Source organism: Triticum aestivum, chromosome 3B (assembly GCF_018294505.1).
Source record: "Triticum aestivum cultivar Chinese Spring chromosome 3B, IWGSC CS RefSeq v2.1, whole genome shotgun sequence".
Classification (NCBI taxonomy): Eukaryota; Viridiplantae; Streptophyta; class Magnoliopsida; order Poales; family Poaceae; genus Triticum; species Triticum aestivum.
In genome coordinates this window covers 110,805,373-110,822,652 of record NC_057801.1, presented here as the reverse complement: position 1 = coordinate 110,822,652, position 17,280 = coordinate 110,805,373, and the positions used below count along the sequence as shown (strand labels likewise).

The window sequence follows — 17,280 nt, the reverse complement described above, 5'->3', positions numbered from 1 at the left end:
AGAAAGGAAGAATATCATTGTTCTTTACAAAAAGAAAGGAATGTGTTTTCTTAAACGAGACCACAATTGTGCTGGTGTTTGACAATTTACTTGGAGAAAAATAGTATGTTTTGTGCAACATTGAAAAGCACGGTCATCAAAGCAAAAACTCGCTCCTTAGAACTTCTTAGTACATGTCAAATATCAGTATAATTCACAACTGCACTACTGGACTACATGCAGATCAGAAGATGTAACCATAAACAAACCACATACTTCACACTGTTGTCGATGCAAACACCGTCACCACTCGAGATCAGATTATTCATCATCACTAAGATAAAGGAACGGGGACTCCATATCAGCATGACCACTGTCATACCCCATTAGACAAATAGGGTGCTTCAGTGCATGCATTCCTTGATTTTTGCACGCGTGGCAGTGACCTAAACAAAGATACATAGCTCAAGACATCAAAACATAATTTTGCAGCAAGCAAACTAAACACAAACCTTATTTAATTAGAATGGAAGAGAAGACAACATGGGCACATACCATCATCATGCGAACTTAGTTCGTAGCAGGAATAATATTTTCTTCCATGGATCTCTTTCACCTCAGCAAAGAAGGGCGTCGATGACGAATCGCCACCTGATTTCTCCATCTTAATGGTGAAGTTGAAGTGATGGAAGGTGTGATCACAGCTCTCCATGCTGAAGCACTGATGTTGAAGCTCATCTAGGCCATAATGCACCACGTCCTGAAAAAACACCTTATAACAAACTTGCTTTCAGTTAGGAGGACAAAATAGCAGAAAACCGCACGTACTTTGAATTGGCTCTTTCCTTCCTTGTACTTCTTAAAAGCCAACATGACTTCCTCGCCCATCCACTTTTCACCATTCTCAAGGATTTCTTCCGTAGACACTTCAGCCCTGCAACAATACATTAAATTTGTTGCATGCTTCAAAATTTATATGAAAATCATATCAGAACATACTGCGCTATATTCTCTCTTGTAGAGGCAAAGGATTGAGGGACTTCAGGAGCTTCAAATGCCCCTTCTGATGCCAAGAATGCTTGAGCATCTAGTTTATGCTGGGCCGGGTTGCTAAAGCCATGTTCAGCGGCAATCATAGCCTCCACCATACAAGTGTATGTATGTTCTTCCAAGTACTTCCGCATATCACGACATTTTTGTGCCCTGAATCATAAGAAACCCCAAAGGATGATCAAAAATGCAAAATAATACCACACACACATGAGCAGAACTAAGCACCATATACATATTGTTAAATAGCATTGAACTCCATATACATATAAACTCTTCTCTAAAGTGCAAGTGCAACGAGTAAAATTATAATTAATTATGCCATTAAATGATCAATATATTGATCGTGAGTCCTGATCACATATGTGCACTTCATCTTAAATGCGCCCAAAATTGCTGCATGCTCCATCTCGATCCGCGGTATAGCTTCTCCTCTGGAAACCGTCAACGCCACTTGATCTCATGGCCTCATGGGTACCTCACGAAGAGGAAGATGAGGAGGTTGTGGATTTGGCCAAAGTTTAGGTTCAGTGAACAGATGGGGCAGGCGGAGTTAATGGATGCTCCCGAGCCGGTGGCACATAATTTGCATCAACGGTCCATTCATTTGTACTGCTGACAAGCAAACGGCAATCTCCACATTTATATTGGACACAGGTGGGCCAGTCACTATAGTTTAAAGCCAACGCAATCTGAAATACGGGTGAGAATACAACCCCTAGCGGGAATCTTGGCACTGTCCAACAGTCCTGGTATGAGGATCATCTACACCTGAGAGCCAAATTGAATATCCGCCTAGTCGTCGTTTAGTTATGTGCTTCAGGAGAGTGAAATCCTCCTTAAACCTGATAATCCAGGATCTATGAGAGGGAGGGATCCGTCTGAAGCGCTTATTATTCCTATCCTTGCAAACACCCTACGTAGCCATGATAAAGATATCCATGAGCATGGGCCTATCCAATCTCAGTCTTGCAGCATGTATAAGTTCAAGCCTGGAACCAGCAAGAGGACATAACATTCCAAGTGAGGCCCAACAATAGGAGTTGCAGGGACACTGAAAAAAGTGGTGCCCCACTGTTTCCTCAGGAGGCACTGAACAAAGAAGGCAGGAAGATTGGGTGAAGGAGGAGAATGTGCAGATGGCTCTGTGCATGGGGTGATTTCAGTCTCAGGTGTGATTCGTTGGTTCCACACACGCCTCACAAGAAGACTAACAAAGCCAGTTAGATTCCACACACGCCACACACACCTCCACATATTCTCTCAGCTAGTATATGTCTGTACAGCCTCCCGCAGCCATGGCGTTTTTTTCGACAAAAGGAGAATTTTATTGGCTCAAAAAGGAGCATCAAGAGGATACAAACCCAAAGAGCACACCCCGGCCTCTGAATAGCTAGGATGCACACAGCCAACGCATGCATCCAAAAACACGTCGGCAAATAGCAAAGTCATACAAGACCAAAGCTACGTGTAGCCAAGGAAAAAAAGAAAAACCCAAAGCGGTTAGATTCATGATGTTTGGCTCTCTTCATTCTTTGGTGCGGTAGTTATCTCGTCGTGCATCTAGGCCTATACGCCACACTGCACTAATGACACGTTGTTTTGTAGTAGTTGTTGTTTCCTTACTTGATCCATGTATATATACAAGTAAAACTATGCTGCTCTGAGGCTTCTTGCTACATCAATGCATTTATAAGACTTACAAACTACAAAACAAATATAATATGAGACGAACAAAAAAATCATCATACATACCAAGGCTCTGATACATCTTTGAGCATCTCCTCAAAAATTTCAGAGCGAGTCGTACTGTCTGCAGCGTAATAATCACGTTTCCTGGACCTAAAGCAACAAAACGTCCTCACAATTAGTGGTTATTCCAAAGCTATCATTTACTTGATATAAATATAATCTTCTTCAACACTTATTTGTGAAGTTGATGAATGCATATTTGAATGATAGCAAAACTCATGAAAGAATGCTACAGGTACATTTTTATTGCTTTGAGGCTTCTAAACAGTAAATAGTAATATCTCTGTAAACAATACTATAAGGCGTTTTAGGTTGCTTACAGAGGGTGTAACAAACAACAAGATAAAGCTAGAGAGTTATTAAAAAATCAATCAATAATTATTAACCCATGGTTCGAGAGCTGTCCAAAAAGAGGCCAATGCAATACCTTTGAGTTGGGTTATTAAATGTAGGAAGTGACTGACCAAGTGTTACTGATTTAAACTCCCTGCTGCGCACCTCACTTGCATCCTCCTTTACCCTGAGCAGAAGATAATCAAACCAATATGCTCATTAGTTCACGACTATTATCATGGAGGTATTGCAATAATAACCAGGCATTCTCGCTTTTCGTTTTAAGGAGCTCTGAAGAAACCAATGTAGTAATGTTGCAAAATAAGAGGCACACTTACGGTGGAGCCTTAACTGCAGGACCCTGAATGTCGCTCGCCTTGCCAGCATTCTTCTCAACCCTGATCAGAACATGTTGGTTGGTGATTATAGAAGTGTGGTAATAATTACTAGCATCTATAAAAGAAACTAGCATTGCATCCAAAATTATTTCTTCTATGAGAATTGCAGTGCAAATAATAGCCAAAACAGATATTTGACATAAATAATCTTCTGTGACAAGTTTTATCAAGTTGATGAATCAAACATATTTGAATGATATGCAGAATGGATGCAGGTTATAATAAGCACCTGTCATTTCAACAAACTAAAACCCAATTAATAATTAGTTAATAACTAAACAACAATATCGTACCTATCAGTTAATTCAGGTAGATCTGTAACTGTAGATCCCTCACTGCTGCTCACCTTGCTAGCATTCTTCTCAACCCTGATGAAAACATGTTGGTCGGTGACTATGGAAGTAAGGGAAAGAATTGCTAGCTTTTTAAAAAGAAACTAGCAATAAAAACTTTTTATTCTATGAGAGTACAGATAATAACCAAAACGGATCCTTTATCAAATGCTCATGTAAAAAGGCACACAGACAATATCAGAAATAACTAAGAAAATTTATGGTAGCTCATTCGGTGATGGTTCTTGTTCTCGTCTACCATGGGGCCTCCTGAGGCGGCCTGAATATAGAACACTTTGCCGAACATGGGTTGCAGTTCCAGCTTGCCTGCAAGTATTGAGTGGGTGAATCCATCTCTCTAAAGAAAAGAAAAAGACCTTGGTTACCTAAAGGAACAACAACACCCCTCATGGCCAGTCATGTGCCAGTGGTGTTACGAGTTACAACTAGATCAATATTTTGTGCTTTATGGGCTTAAATTTAATTTGCTGAATGTAATAGCAGTTGATGCAAATCCCCTAGAAATATTATCTAGAATTAAAATGTCAATCCATAACGCCTACACATTGTGGCGCCACAGGCTCACAACACACTAATTACATATTGACCGGTTGCTAATTTCTCCATTATTCCATTCATGTATAACACTTGATTAATTTATACGTGTCGTATGCTACATTTGCAAATTTTTAACTTGTAAGTGCTAACAAGAAACAAGATAAACCTGGAGATTTTAAAAAGAAAAATAAATCAATATATTAAGCCATGTTTCTAAGGAGCTCCACACATGTCAATGTAGATGTAGACAATTTGCAAAACTTATGCGTGTGTTAGCAATAAAAATTACTCAAGAGTTCCAAGATAGATTTTTCTAAACCTTGGAAGCGCATCAAGCTTTGTAGATTACACTCGCACAGAAATCCATGGGAACAAGCACCCGTCATTCAAATTAAGAGAAGTACCAACATAAAATGGCCATACCTGTGAGTTGACTTAGGTGTAGGGCGTGATTGATCAAGTGTCAGGGCTTCAAACTCCCTGCCGCTTACCTCATCCGCATGCTCCTCAACCCTAACCAAAACAAGCACGACAATATGCTCACTCATCAAGTGATTAGAAATGATGGGAGGTTCTGCAATAGTCAATAATGACCATGGCATTCTAGTTTGTCTACAAGGATTGAAGGCTAGTGTAAATGTTATATACTCCCCCCGTCCCATAATATAGGACGTTTTTTGAAACTAGTGTAGCGACAAAATTTTCTTACATTATGAGACGGAGGGAGTAAATAGCTAATATGTTACGGACTGGTTGTAAGCACATTTGTGGTAACCATAATGGAAACACAGAAAACGGCACCTAGAGTCACACTTACGGTAGCTTATCTGATGTCGGTCTCCTGAAACGCCTGGGGCAATCTGAATAGAGAAGGCTCTGGCGAATACGTCCTCTCGTGGCTGCAGGTGACCTGCAAAATTTGAACGATCTGAAGTTAGGTTTGCTAAGATCTTATTGTTGTATAGTTGGTAGGCTGTCATCATCCCATAATTATAGGAACTGGGATTGGTATGTATATTTAACCCACGAGAAAAAGACCCCGAAAACCTTTTCTTTAAACCCCTCCCCCCCCACGCCGCACACACACACACACACGCACACACAACCAATGTTGCGAATGTTTCTGCAATAAGAATGCTACAGGTCCATTTTTATTGCTTTGTGGCTTCTAAATAGTAAATGGTACTCCCTTTGTCCCAAAATGCAAAGATCTTACATTTTGGGACGGTGGGAGTAACAAACAACACCATAAACCTATAGAGTAATAAAATCAATCAATAACTATTAACCCATGGTTCGAGCTGTGCAAAAAAGAGGGCAATGCAATACCTTTGAGTTGTGTTACATGCAGGAAGTGCCTGACCGAGTGTCGGTGTTTTAAACTCCATGCTGCGCACCTCACTCGCATCCTCCTTAACCCTGAGCATACAGATAATCAAACCAATATGCTCATTAGCTAGTGACTATTATGTGGAGGTACTGCAATAATAACCAGACATTCTCATTTTTTATTTTAAGGAGCTCTGCAGAGACCAATGTGGTAACGTTGCAAAATAATATGGTGTATTTATTAGGGGCACACTTACAATGGAGCCATAACTGCAGGACCCTCAATGTCTCTCACCTTGCCAGCATTCTTCTCAACTCTGACCAAAATATGTTGGTTGGTGATTATAGAAGTGTGGGAATAATTACTATCATCTCTAAAATAAAGTAGCATTGTATACAATATTTTTTTAATGAGAACTGCAGTGCAAATAATAGCTAAAACAGATATTTGACATAAATAAACTTCTGTAACAAGTTTAATCAAGTTGATAAATCAAACATATTTGAATTATATGCAGAACGCATGCAAATCATAATAAGCACCTGTCATTTCAACTAACCAAATCCCAATTAATAATAAGTTAATAACTAAACAATATTGCACCTATGAGTTAATTCAGGTAGATTTGTAACTATAGGTCCCTTAACGCCACTCAGCTTGCTAGCATTCTCCTCAACCCTGATGAAAACATGTTGGTTGATGACTATGGAAGTAAGGGAAAGAATTACTAGCTTCTTTAAAAGAAACTAGCAAAAAAAACTATTTATTCTATGAGAGTACATATAATAGCTAAAACAGATCCTTTATCAAATGCTCATGTAGAAAAGGCACACAGAGAATATGAGAAATAACTAAGACAATTTACAGTAGCTCATTCGGTGATGGTTCTTGTTCTCCTCTGCCACGGGACTGCCTGAGGCGGCCTGAATATAGAACACTTTCCCGAACATGGGTTGCATTTCCAGCTTGCCTGCAAGTATTGAATGGATGAATTCATCTCTCCAAAGAAAAGAAAAAGACCTTGGTTACCCAAAGGAACAACAGCGGCCCTCATGGCCACTCATGTGCGGTTGGTGTTACGAGTTACGACCTAGATCATTATTTTGTGCTTTATGGGCTTATAAAGTTAATTTGCTAAATGTAATAGCAGTAGATGCAAATCCCCTAGAAATATTATCTAGAAATTAAATGTCAATTCATAACGCCTACACATTGTGGCGCCACAGGCTCACAACACACTAATTACATATTGATCGGTTGCTAATTGCTCCATTATTCCATTCATGTATCACACTTGATTAATTTATATGTGTCATATGCCACATTTGCAAATTTATAACTTGTAAGTGGTAACAAGAAACAAGATAAACCTGGAGATTTAAAAAAGAAAAACAAATCGATATATTAAGCCATGGTTCTAAGGAGCTCCACGCATGTCAATGTAGATGTAGACAATTTGCAAAACTTATGCGTGTGTTAGCAATAAAAATTACTCAAGAGTTCCAAGATAGATTTTTCTAAATCTTGAAGGCGCATGAAGCTTTGTAGATTACACTTGCACATAATTCCATGGGAGAAAGCACCCATCATTCAAATTAAGAGAAGTAGCAGCATAAATTAGTCATACTTGTGAGTTGACTCAGGTGTAGGGTGTGATTGATCAAGTGTCAGGGCTTCAGACTCCCTGCTGCTGACCTCATCTGCATGCTCATCAGCCCTAACCAAAACAAGCACGACAATATGCTCACTCATCACTAATTAGAAATGATGGGAGGTCCTGCAATGGCCAATAATGACCATGGCATTCTAGTTTGTCTACCAGGACTGAAGGTTAGTGTGAATATTAAACAACTAATATGTTACCGACTAGTAATAGGCACATTTGTGGTAACCATAATGGAAACAAACAAAACAACAGCGAGAGTCACACTTACAGTAGCTTATCTGAAGTAGGTCTCCTGGATCTCCTGGGGCGATCTGAATAGAGAAGGCTCTGGTGAATACGTCCTCTCGTCGCTGCGGGTGACCTGCAAAGTTTGAAAGATCTGAAGTTAGGTTTGCTAAGATCTTATTGTTGTATAGTTGGTAGGCTATCATCATCCCGTAATTATAGGAACAGCGATTGGTATGTATTTTTAGCCTATTGTTGTAATACATAAGTGAGAAAGAGACCACCAAAACATTTACCCCCCGCACACATGTGCAACCTAACTAATCTGTTGGGGTATTGTAACGCTCCGGATTCGATGCGCCAGGTGTCTGCCAGTTATTCGTCGTAGTTGCCATGTCTTTTGCTTGCGTGTTGCATTTTGCCATGTCATTATCTGTATTTCATTCGCATGTTTTTCAACACTTGCATCCGTTCGGGGTCCTCTCGGTTCTCTCTGTTGTCCGTTCGGAGTCCAGACCTCTCGCGCACGCCCGTCGCCCCTCTCAGACCTTGTTTTCGTGAGCGGGTTAAAAACGTTCTCGGAATGGACCAAGGTTTGCCGAGTGGCCTTGGTATAGCACCGGTAGACCGCCTGTCAAGTTTCGTGCCATTTGGAGTCCGTTTGATGCTCCAACAATTAACCGCGTAGCCCGAAACCCCTCTCTCTTTGCAGCCCAGCCCCTCTTCACCACAGCCCATTAGCCCATCCAAAACCCCTCCATGCTCTCGGTCGTTCGATCACGATCGTGTGGGCGAAAACCGCACCTCATTTGGACTCTCCTAGCTCCCAGAATCTATAAATATGCCCTCCCCTGAAAATCCCGCAGTCCAAAACCCTAAAATTCCCCTCCGCTGCCAGACACGTCCGGGCGACGCCGGACAAAGTCGCCGCCGCCCCGCAGCCTGTGGCTAGCCGCCACGTGGCCTCCCGCCGCCCTCCGCGCCGCTGGCCCGCCAGGCCCAGATCCGGCCACCGCGGCCCGGGTCCCCGCGCCGCCGCCTCGCGCGGGCGCCCGCCTCCGCGCCCGGGGTTCCTCGCCGGATCTGGCGCTCGCCTCCGCCGCCGCCCTGCCGGCGCCTCCCTGCCGGCCGCCGCCTCCTCGCCGGCCGTCGACCCTGCTGTCCTTGCCGACCCCGCCAGCCGCGCCTCACCGACCCCGTCGCCTCGCCGGCCTCGGGCACCGCGCCCCCGCTGTCAGCCGCGCCCCCGCGCCCCGATCCGCGCTGCCTGCGCCAACCCCGCCGCCTCGCGGGAGCTCGGAGCTCGCCGGAGCTCGCCGCCGGCCTCCCTCCGGCCAGATCCGGTCGCCCCGGACTGGATCTGCCCCGTCGCCCGCGCCCGGACCCACTTCGCCTCCGACCCGACCCGCGAGCCCCGTTGACCTTCGCGATGGTATAATTTTCACCAAGTCCGGGAGATCCCTGTTATTTTCGTGCCATGTTCATCATATCATATCTCCGTGTTCGTTGATCCAAATGATGCATATGATATATTAAAATGTTCGTCATGAGATGCTCTACATTTAATTCCATCGTGACATGTTTGTTTGAGTCCATCTTGATGCCTGAATCATCGTTGCAAGAGTGCTATATGATGTTAATCTGTTGAAACTGTTATAACTTGATGATTTGTTATATTTGTTGCATTTGATGTGTGCATCCTATGAGCATTAAATCTACATGTGTTTTGAACTATGACAATGCCGTCTTTACAGGGGTGCTATCCATGTATTTTTGTGAGTTGTGTAGTGAGTGCATCAAGCTTGTTAAGTAGGGTACTTGTTGTTGCTGTTTTGCTTCTCTGGATCTGTTATTTTGTGATGCTATGTAAACCTGCTGCTACAAGTCATTCTATGCATAATCTGGAGATGTTCACTAAGGATGTTTTGTTCTACATGTCATGCTTTATTTATCCATGCCCCTGGTTGCATTTATATCCTGCTTTAGCTTGTTGTAATCTTGCTCCAAAGTTGCTAAATAATGTTGTTGTCAGCCTGTTAACATTAAGTTCAGTTTTTTCCATGAGCTTTGCTCTTGTCATGCTTAGCTTCATAAACATGTATTCTTACTGTTGGTTGCCGTGTCATGCCATGTATTGCTCTGTGGTGAGTGGTACAAGCTCACCAACATGCCTACTTATTGTTGTTCCTGCCATATTTGAATCTGTCATATAATTTGCCATGTTTACATGGGTGCCATCATATTTTCTGATCCTTTTTGGCTCATGGTCAGTAAAGGACTTTTGTTCTATGCTTTTAGTAGTATCATGCCATGCCTTAAGTTTCTAAGATAAGTTCCTGTAGCATGTTGTTTGATAGCTCTAAACATTGCAACCTCATGTTATTTTTGTAAAGTCTGAAACTGTTATTATTTGCAATCTTGCCATGTCTTTTTAAGCATGTTCTAGTGATTTCTGGAGATAGCTCAGTGTTCATGTTTTGTTATGCTTTACCTGTACATCATGACCATGCCTTTTGTTTTCACGTTGGGATTTTGTAGCATGTTTTTTTGATGCTTGCTAGATGCATAGTTGCTGTTTTGGACAGCTTGACCTTTAAACTTGTATAGAGTTTATGTGTTGAATCGTTGCTCCGTTTTGAGTGTGCTCTATATGAAACTTGCTTAGTTTTGCATGTAGTTTCATGTTATCATGTTGCATCCATGTTTTGAGAGTGTTGGCTTTATGTTTGAATGCATTTTGCATCAATGCCATGTTTAACTTGTTTTGCTCATATCTTCTAGACCGTAGCTCCAAATCTAATAAACTTTATATGTAACTTGACTAGAATCTCGTGTAGATCATCTTGGTGCATCTTAACTTGCTGTTTAACAACTTTAACTACTGTATATTCAGATCTGGACCAATTTCAAAATTTGCATATGAGGACTTACCGGAATTGTTATATATTGTTTCCGGCCTCATTTAAACTTGTTTTGATGTGTTGTTCTTGTATGCATCATCTCTTGCCATGAGTAGCTTTATGTAGCCTTGTCTTGCATCATACTTGGTTGAGCATCATGTCATGTATATGTGTGGTGTGTTTACCATGTTGTGTGCTTCTTCTAGATAGTTCCCGTTTCGTTGCGATCGTGAGGATTCGTTTGTCTACGCTTGGTTCGGCTTCATCCGTTCGTCTTCTTCATGGACTCGTTCTTATTCCTAGCGGGATTTCAGGCAAGATGACCGCTACCCTGGATCTCACTACTATCATTGCTATGCTAGTTGCTTCGTTCTATCGCTTTGCTGCGCTACCTATCTTTTGCTCTTCAAGCCTCCCAAATTGCCATGCCAGCCTCTAACATTTTCACCCTTCCTAGCAAACCATTGCTATGCTATGTTACCGTTTTGCTCAGCCCTCTTATAGCGTTGCTAGTTGCAGGTGAAGTTGAAGATTGCCCCATGATGGACAGGATTATGTTGGGATATCACAATATCTCTTATATTATTAATGCATCTATATAATTGGTAAATGATGGAAGACTCGGCCTTATGCCTGCTGTTTTGTTCCACTCTTGCCGCCCTAGTTTCCGTCATATCGGTATTATGTTCCCGGATTTTGCGTTCCTTACGCGGTTGGGTGATTTATGGGACCCCCTTGACAGTTCGCTTTGAATAAAACTCCTCCAGCAAGGCCCAACCTTGGTTTTACCATTTGCCTCACCTAGCCCTTTTTCCCTTGGGTTTCCGGAGCCCGAGGGTCATCTTTATTTTACCCCCCCCCCCCCCCCCCCCGGGCCAGTGCTCCTTCGAGTGTTGGTCCGAACTAGAGCCACTTGCAGCGCTACCTCGGGGAAACTTGAGGTCTGGTTTTAGTTGTACGTAGTGTTCATCGGTGTGCCCTGAGAACGAGATATGTGCAGCTCCTATCAGGATTTGTCGGCACATCGGGCAGCTTTGCTGGTCTTGTTTTACCATTGTCGAAATGTCTTGTAAACAGGGATTCCGAGTCTGATCGGGTCTTCCTGGGATAAGGTATATCCTTTGGTGATTGCGAGAGCTTATCATGGGCTAAGTTGGGAGACCCCTGCAGGGTATAAACTTTCGAAAGCCATGCCCGCGGTTATGCGGCAGATGGGAATTTGTTAATGTCCGGTTGTAGATAACTTGACACCAGATCCGAATTAAAATGCATCAACCACGTGTATAGCCGTGATGGTCTCTTTTCGGCGGAGTCCGAGAAGTGAACACGGTTTTGGGTTATGTTTGACGTAAGTAGGAGTTCAGGATCACTTCTTGATCATTGCTAGCTTCACGAACGTTCTGTTGCCTCTCTTCTCGCTCTTATTTGCGTATGTTAGCCACCATATATGCTTAGTCGCTGCTGCAACCTCACCACTTTACCCCTTCCTTACCCTTTAAGCTTTGCTAGTCTTGATACCCATGGTAATGGGATTGCTGAGTCCTCGTGGCTCAGAGATTACTACAACAACAGTTGCAGGTACAGGTTATGCGATGATCATGACGCGAGAGCGATGCTTGCTTGCGTTGAGTACTTCTTCTGCTTCTTCGATCAGGGGATAGGTTCCAGGTCGGCAGCCTGGGCTAGCAGGGTGGATGTCGTTTGAGTTTCTGCTTGTGTTGCATCCATAGTCGGATGATGCTCTTATGTATTGTGTTGTTGTATTCGCGTGGCATTGTATGCCTCTTGTATGTATCCTCATCTATTATGTAATGTTGATGTAATGATATCCACCTTGCAAAAGCGTCTTCAAGATGCGCTTCTATCCTTGGTGGGACCTTCGAGTTCCTTTAGGATAGAGTCGCATCTTAGGCGTGACAGGTATAATCATAATTAAAAGAAAATCATCTCTAAGCTGGTGTTGTATTGCCCTTATGATCAAAAGTTTCTTTTTTAATGGCAATAGTTAGTTGCTCGTAGGTGCAAGAGGGGGGGAGCTCACACATAAGTATTGAATGAACAGTCTTCTCTGAACCATTTTTTCCGCTGAAACAAGACCGTGTTGCATTGTTGCAATGGCAAAATGACCCCCTTATTGCAAAAGCATCTTCGGCTCACTGTCGTGTCGTCGCCATTGCAACAAGACCCTTGTTGCAAAAGGATATCTGCCTCGCGGTCATGCCTGTTGCCATTGCAACAAGACCCTTGTTAAAAACCTTCATTGTAACAAGATCCTTGTTGCAAAAGGCATTGAAGAGCTCGCGGAGCTCTCAACATTGGTGGTGGGTGGGGAGCTCGCAACATTGATGAAGGGCGTCGAGAGGAGGAGGGAGAGGAGGACAAGCTTGAAGAGCTTGGGGGTACTGAAGCCCGACTCATGTACTCTGTCCCGGCCTGGATCAGTGGAGGAGAGATCGGGGGGACAAGCTTGCAACAAAAGTATTGTTGTAGAACTCTTTGCAAGAGAGATTGTTGCGGAAACATTTGCAACGTTGGTTGTGCTGCGGAAATTTTTGCAGAACATCCGTATAATCATTTTTTTTGCGAGAAAGGTCATGTTGCAGAAAATTTATGTAAACAACGATAGTGTTGCAAGAAATGTTACGTAGCCGCATCAGGGGCGGACCCAGGATTTGAAGAGTGTGTATTCAAAATTTTAAAGGACATATTTTTGCAATCGCAACTTTCGGGTGCTAATTGTTAGAAGTAATGTTCATTGATACAAATTCATTATTCACAAAGATTCTCGCATTGCAAATCTACATTGCAAACTGCAAACAATATTAATGTATTAGACGACTTAGTAACTCAAGCAAATTCTCAATTTATCTTGTTTAAACAATACATGAATTCGTTGTAAAGTGCAAACAAATCAGAAATTTCAATATGCTAAAATATAAATCCAACCAGGAAAAATAACTTGTTGCTATTGCTGTTTGTACACATGTGGGGAAGTGGACGCTGCATAGCAAGCAGAATGTGACCACAGTCTATCCTGATCCCGAGCATTGAGGTAGATAATTCGAGACGAATACCCCATGTCGCATACGAGATGTCTGCGCCGTGTTGCCACCCACCGGCCCATGGCCACGGCCGCGCCCGCACCTGTCGTGTGCGTCGTGCCCTGTCTAGCTGCGTCGCTGAGGTGCTGACGTGGAAAGACGACCTGCGATCAGAATTGGCGGTTCGGGGAGGCGGCACGCCCTTTGACCTGTCGTGTTCTCTTTTTATGAGGGAACCTGTCGTGTTCAGTACGGTTCAATCAGGCAGGCCGCAACTATTTTTTAATGGGGCGCGAGCATGGGATATAGCTACTGGGCCATGTCGGGTGACACCAGAACATGGGCTAAAAGGCTTGATAGGCTCTCATTTTGTCTTAGTTTCATTAATTTCCATATACATGTACATAATATACATTGTAGACATCAATTCTTTTGACAAAAATAATGGGTATTCAAGTGAATACCCATGAATTGAACTAGGCCCGCCTCTGAGCCGCATCACGTACTGGTTGCAGCTGAGTGCTCGAGGAGGCGATAGCCATGGACGCCGCTACCCCTCAGGGACGGTGGTGACGTGAAGATGGACCACGACGTAGCACACCACAAGTATAAAGTGACCTTGTATTTGAAGACGAATGGAGTACTTTTTATACAGTAGTACGTATAAAACTTAGAGAGAAGACAAGCCGATACACGTAGAAACGTCTACAACGAGCGGCTCCATGAGCCAATGCACGAAGAAAAAACAACGTCTCTCAACCTTGGTATAAAAGTTGAAACTAAAACGTGATGTAGTTTGGCAAGGAGGGAGTACCTTGGATTGGGGGCACGGATGCTGGAAGCAGTTGAAGGAGTTGGCGTTTGGTCCATAGCTGGTTGACGTGGAGCTCCATGACGACGACGACGAGGCCTCTGCTCCATCGATCGTTAGCCCGATGTGTTTCTATACCGAGATTAGTCGACGAGACGTACTTATCTCTGTATTATACAGACGGACAATCGAGATCGACATCGGACTTGTAAACCGACTCGAATTAAACCTGAAACCAATTTCAAAGCCACGTGGCTGTGGGCCGGCCCAGCAACGGTCGCCACTACGCCTCGCTCACTCGGTCAACCAGTTGACCCGTTGAGGGTTGACCATTGATTTAAAAATCGTAAATTTCAAAGGTCCATTGACTGTTGACTTGGCCGTTGATCTTTCAGAAAAAGTTCGTGTATTCCGTGAATTTGGAAAAAGTTCATGTGTTCATGAATTTTAAAAAGCTTGTATATTTAAAAAAAGACCGTGAATTTGAAAAACAACACATGCTCCGCAGGTTTGGAAAAATTCACAAATTTGAAGGAAAAAAATCCCGTATTTGATGGGGGAAAGCTCATGAATTTTAGGATCACTCGTGGAAAAGGCACGAGAACATTCTGCTATCCAAACCGGACCGCGGAGGGCATCAATCACCTTTGTTGGCACCATTGTCGGGAAGGCGTTGTGTCACTAGTCATTGAAGTAGAGTTATTGTTAAAGTTTTTATTTGAGTTTTTGTTCTTGTCTTTTCTTTGCTTTTCTAGTTGCGGAAAAAAATCAAAATATTATCATGGCACCAAGACTTGAATAATTTGCTGGCCCAAATGAGAACTTTATGCATGCAACATTCGGACTACCTGATGTTGCTGCCGAACGATATGAAATTAAGCCCCACTTAGTCACAATGGTTCAACAAGACTAATGTGAAAGCACTACATAAGAGGATGTAAGCATGCACTTACATAATTTTAATGAACTATGCGATATGACATGTATTAAATAATATGAACCACACGCTTTGAACTTGCGTCTATTTCTTTTCTCCCTGAGAGGAAAAGCAAAAGAACGACTTATAGCTTTTTGCCTAGAGGAAATACGACTTCATGCGCTGCATGTTGTCACAAATTATTATCTAGGTTTTGCCACCTGCTTATGTAACTTCGATCTTAAGAGGTTTTAGGCAGGAAGATCGCAAGTCACTAGCGCTTGCGTGGGATCGCGTAAAGGAGGCTATAAGAAACTGCCCCAACTATGGGACGGAAGAATGATTAATTCTTCATATATTTAACAATGCTCTTAATCCCATGTCGAAAACCATGTTTGATACAACTTTAGGAGGAATTATTATGGGAAGCCCTATTGAGAAGGCCAAGAAAGTTTATAATGATCGCATGAAGGAGACCACAAATATTGATGAATTAATCGACACCACATGAGATAAAGAAGAGGTAAACGAGAACTCCATTATCAATATCGAGGTTAATGATGTCAAGTTTATTGCTCACAACAGTTATAATCCTAATTGAAAAAATAAAGGGGATGCTCCATGCAGGAGCTCCTCCCGATGCATTTAATGCTCCTTCACATTCTCGCGCTCACGTCACAAGCTTCATGGACCGCGACAAACTATCCGCAACTTGGTGCTTCGTTCGTGTGGCTTTTTTTTGCATTGTTGGCTAAATAAACCTGATCTCAATTTTTTTTGGTGGGTATAAAAGAGTTCACAAATTTGAAAAATATTCATGAATCCAAAGAATGTTCAGAAGTCAAAAAAAATGATTTATAAAAAAAATGAAAATAAAAAAAGCTGACTTCAAAAAATCATGATTTGAAGAAATGTTCACAAATAAAGTTCACGAATTTGGAAAATGTTTGCGAAATTAAAAAATGTTCACAAAAAAAAGTTTTGAAAAATATTTGTGTTTTTTAAAAAGTTTTCAAATTTTATAAAAATATGAAAATTGAAAATTGAAAAACTAGCAATGCCCATGCTAGGGGTGTCCATCTTGCAAGGAAGGGGCGCGGGGGCGTAGTATCCCTCGAGGTCGACGTCACAGAAGTGGAGCCGCAACAAGTGGCTGACACCCCTCTAGCGCCGCAATCGCGTCGTTGCGGTGTCGGGCTCCGACCATGATGTCACGCAGTCCATGTCTAACATGGACCCCACCTCAAGCGCGACGCCCAGGCCATGGGCTCCGATGAGGAAGAGTAGGGCATGGAAGACAGCGGGGCCTCGTGTCCCATATGGTCCAGTCTGTGTCTCATTTCCTGCTCTTCCTTGTGGACGAGCAAACCTTTAAAATTTGTGGGTCTCACGACCACCGGATAGCATCACGGAATGGAACAACAAAGACGGGCGCCGGTGAAGCTTTAGACTAGGTTTTACATTGCATGTAATTGTATGAATTTGAAGGTTTGCTAATGAGGTACCCAGTTGTGAAAATGGACATTTGAGGGGTGACCGATCAATGTCCACGTCCGCGGACATTTGAGGGGTCGGATTAGCTCTGTGTGGCTATAGATGCACTCATGCCATCCAACCTTGGGCATACGTGTTCTCGTTGTTGGAAACACGACCAAGGACATTGGCGAGTATCACCAATGGGAGGGAGTCAGGGGCGATGACATCCGACATTGACATGTGGCCCCTAAGAACCAGACTGGTGAGTGAACACTTCAAAGATGTTAATTTCACCATAATCCTCACCCTAGCCTTCGGGGTCGCTCTTGGGCCGACTCCGAGGGCGTCACTAGCCGCCACCAAGAGAATCGGTTGCCACCACCAGAATCCTCGCCGCAATCGCCGAAGACCGTCCAATAGTGGACAACGGACGCGAGGCGCTCCTCTGTCCCCCTCTCAACCTTCCATTCCTCCATGGCTTCTGCGCTCCTTTGGCACCACGCTGATCTGGTG

General features: G+C 43.1%; 1 protein-coding gene and 1 long non-coding RNA gene across 2 annotated transcripts; both read right to left on the bottom strand.

Moving 5' to 3' along the window:
• Positions 1-208: 208 nt before the first annotated feature.
• LOC123064984 (uncharacterized) lies at positions 209-3,985 on the bottom strand. Its single transcript, XM_044488362.1, has 8 exons — positions 3,806-3,985; positions 3,453-3,512; positions 3,209-3,301; positions 2,785-2,871; positions 979-1,182; positions 808-913; positions 535-739; positions 209-425 (listed from the first exon to the last, which is right to left on the bottom strand). Exons 4-8 carry the CDS (start codon positions 2,808-2,810, stop codon positions 301-303), a joined length of 666 nt encoding a protein of 221 aa, XP_044344297.1. The 5' UTR covers positions 2,811-2,871; positions 3,209-3,301; positions 3,453-3,512; positions 3,806-3,985; the 3' UTR covers positions 209-300.
• An 85-nt stretch (positions 3,986-4,070) lies between these two features.
• LOC123064983 (uncharacterized) lies at positions 4,071-5,315 on the bottom strand. Its single transcript, XR_006430862.1, has 3 exons — positions 5,220-5,315; positions 4,826-4,915; positions 4,071-4,171 (listed from the first exon to the last, which is right to left on the bottom strand). It is a non-coding gene; the product is annotated as an uncharacterized lncRNA (long non-coding RNA).
• Positions 5,316-17,280: the final 11,965 nt, after the last annotated feature.